We start from the raw sequence: 2,694 nt of genomic DNA on the forward strand, positions 1-2,694 counted from the left end.
ATCATTTACGCAAGTGATATTTGAAATAAATTGATCATTTCAATCAATTTTTCAAAAGACACTGAAATATGTGATCATGGATTAATTGGCATCACGCCCCTTCAATACAGAACCAGTTCATACAACCACACTCAGTTTTCTACACAAGCTATGAAAGTGAGAAAGTCATGTTCAATGGATCCACAAGGCAGATTAGTCTACAGTTTAACGACTCAACGGAATAAAAATCAAAAAAATTTTGACAAATCTATATAAAAAAAGAAAATAGGGAGAGTCAATTCATAACCAGATGCATAAATTAGTAGCAAAAACTGAAAAGACAAACGTGAGCAGCACATTTCTGTTTCCTTCATGCAATACGCTTTGATGGTACAACAGTTAGTAGAACAATGCCCCAACCATGACAATAAACCCTTATAGACTTCTATAAATTGCCTAATTTTAAGTCAACATAAGATCATTGCCTCCGAGGTGAGGGCGTAGGCAAACACGAACCTCATGTTCTTCTGGCCCAGCGCGGAGTTTTGGAACCATAATCTCAAGCACAGAGCCTGGCCCGTCGTAATAAGCTTCTATGTTAGCGTCTTCAGGAATGCGGGTGGCAAGCGGGATTTCTCTGACAAACTCTCCTGGGGAACAATGCTCAGAGGCTGGATCCGTAAGAATGAAAGTCCGATCATGTCTCTTGATGTATGGCAAGCGAGATGTGCTTATACAAGATACCTTAATGATGCCTTGAGTAAAAGTATTCCTCCAAGAAACTTTCACCCTTTGAAGATCGACAAAGGGTAAGCTGATGATGATTAAATAACCTGCATCATCCTCATAGATTGTTTTTGCAGCTGTAACAGGCCCGTAGACGTTCTTCATTACACCACTAAATTGATTTGGCCATTGCACCTCATTTGGGTGGGTTTCCGTATCTGGGATTCGATCGGACAGAGGATTAACAGCCAGGTAGCAATCGTCATCATTCCCGTGGGGGAAAAACTCCTTCCTCCTCTTGCTGACAGGAGATAGGTCCATTCCATCAGGATTGTTGTTGTTAGATGGCTGGGTAGACAAATTGAGCCCAGACCCATTCAGAAGTTTCCTTGAGTGGGAATTGGGCGCACTCTTTATTGCTGCAGGTGGCCTCTCAAGCTCGAAATCTGTATTCGGAAGGTTTCTCCAAGAACTAAAATCCCCTGCTTCCATAGGAATTGTGAAGTTCACATCCCTCCCAGTCAGTTCCATCCACCTTTTACGGTCTTCTTCATCAAGACCAATGAGATTAGGTGACCGAACAAGCTCAACCCCATGCACACACTGGGGGTTTGAAAGACCCCTATAATGCTTCCGCTGCATCCTGTGAGATCGAACAAAACCCTTGTCGACACTAAATGGAAACAGACGCTCCCCTGGGCGGGAATGCCCATTCATGTAGCTCCTTAGCTGCATCTTCCCCAAAGCATTCTCAGGCCTCTCCTTGAAAACCCACATGTACATGTTCTCCATGTCATGCTGAACCATGAAAACATCAAGCTTGAGATCAGATTTCTCAAACCCAGAAACACCATTACTGTCCCGGACGATTTTGGCCTTTGACTTCTCATTCAATGCGGGCTTGAAGTAAAAACTGAAGAAGAACCAAGCGCCCCATATGCTGTCTACTCGCTTGGCGAATTTCCGTCCAACCTTGGGCATTGTTAGCAAACTCTCAGTCTCATACACCTGTGGGCCAAGGCCAACATCTAGAATATCACAAGCGTCTGAATTCCACGAAGGTGGAGGTGGGCTGCGCTCGGCTGACAGGGGCAAATTTATATCAGGGGGGCCGGAAAGTATGATCTGTCGATTCATCTCCAAATCCAATTCGTCGTGAGAGGAAGCGCTGGAATCCATGGACAAGAGCGTGGACGGGTGGTGATTCTCCATTGACAGGGACGTGAGCATCGAATCTCCCGTTTCAGCTGAACAGCTCCTGGGTGGGGATTGTTGCTGGTGGATTGAATATTGCCATTTTTCCAAAAACAATTCAAAGAAGGAACAACATCATATCAATCAATCCCCACTGTATCTCCCCTCCATCAAAACCCTAGATTTATCAAACCAGATGAGAATTTCCTCACACACCCACATCAAATATTCAACAATATAAAACAAGATTCAATACCCCCAATAAATAAATTATAAATAGAAATAGAATTTCAGAAGAACTGATGGTCCATAATTTAAATTCAATCACAGAGGGAGAGAGATAAAAACGCTATACAAAAAATGTATCTAACCCCAGCCCAAGAATCTCCTGAATTCCACCAAACCCAGATGGAAGACACTGAATCATACCCATCAAATCCATGATTTTTTTTTTTTTTTTAAAGCACAAATTTTACAAAAACAAAGGGGCTAAAAATCCAGAGGACCCAGAAGACCCAGAAGCAGAAAAACGAAGCAGGGATCCCGAAAGAGATTACCTTTTGGGATAAGCATCGGGAAAGCGGAAGCAAGAGGGAACTCCAGAGGTGACCATGATGCTCATCTCCAGCATATCATCAACTACCATGTTTGCTCTTCTTCCACTTTTAATTATTTTTAATTTATCTGTAATTTTTAATTGTTAATTTAATTTAATTTTTGGGTTAGTTTGCCGTCCGAAAATACAGAGACATTTGGGGGAGAGTGAAAGAAAAATTGGATTTAGGGTTTGCTGGT

The 2,694-nt window shown here is 42.4% G+C and overlaps 1 protein-coding gene across 1 annotated transcript; it reads right to left on the reverse strand.

Moving 5' to 3' along the window:
* Positions 1-278: 278 nt before the first annotated feature.
* On the reverse strand, positions 279-2,071 carry LOC137722487 (uncharacterized). The gene has a single exon (XM_068461495.2). The coding sequence runs from the start codon at positions 1,933-1,935 to the stop codon at positions 442-444; it is 1,494 nt and encodes a 497-aa protein (XP_068317596.2). The 5' UTR covers positions 1,936-2,071; the 3' UTR covers positions 279-441.
* Positions 2,072-2,694: the final 623 nt, after the last annotated feature.

Source organism: Pyrus communis, chromosome 4, assembly GCF_041283825.1.
Source record: "Pyrus communis isolate YQ-2024b chromosome 4, ASM4128382v1, whole genome shotgun sequence".
Lineage (NCBI taxonomy): Eukaryota > Viridiplantae > Streptophyta > Magnoliopsida > Rosales > Rosaceae > Pyrus > Pyrus communis.

What these genes read in the sequence shown, in the direction of transcription:
- LOC137722487 (XM_068461495.2), bottom strand. Translation starts at nt 1,935, where the DNA reads ATGCTCACGTCCCTGTCAATGGAGAATCACCACCCGTCCACGCTCTTG.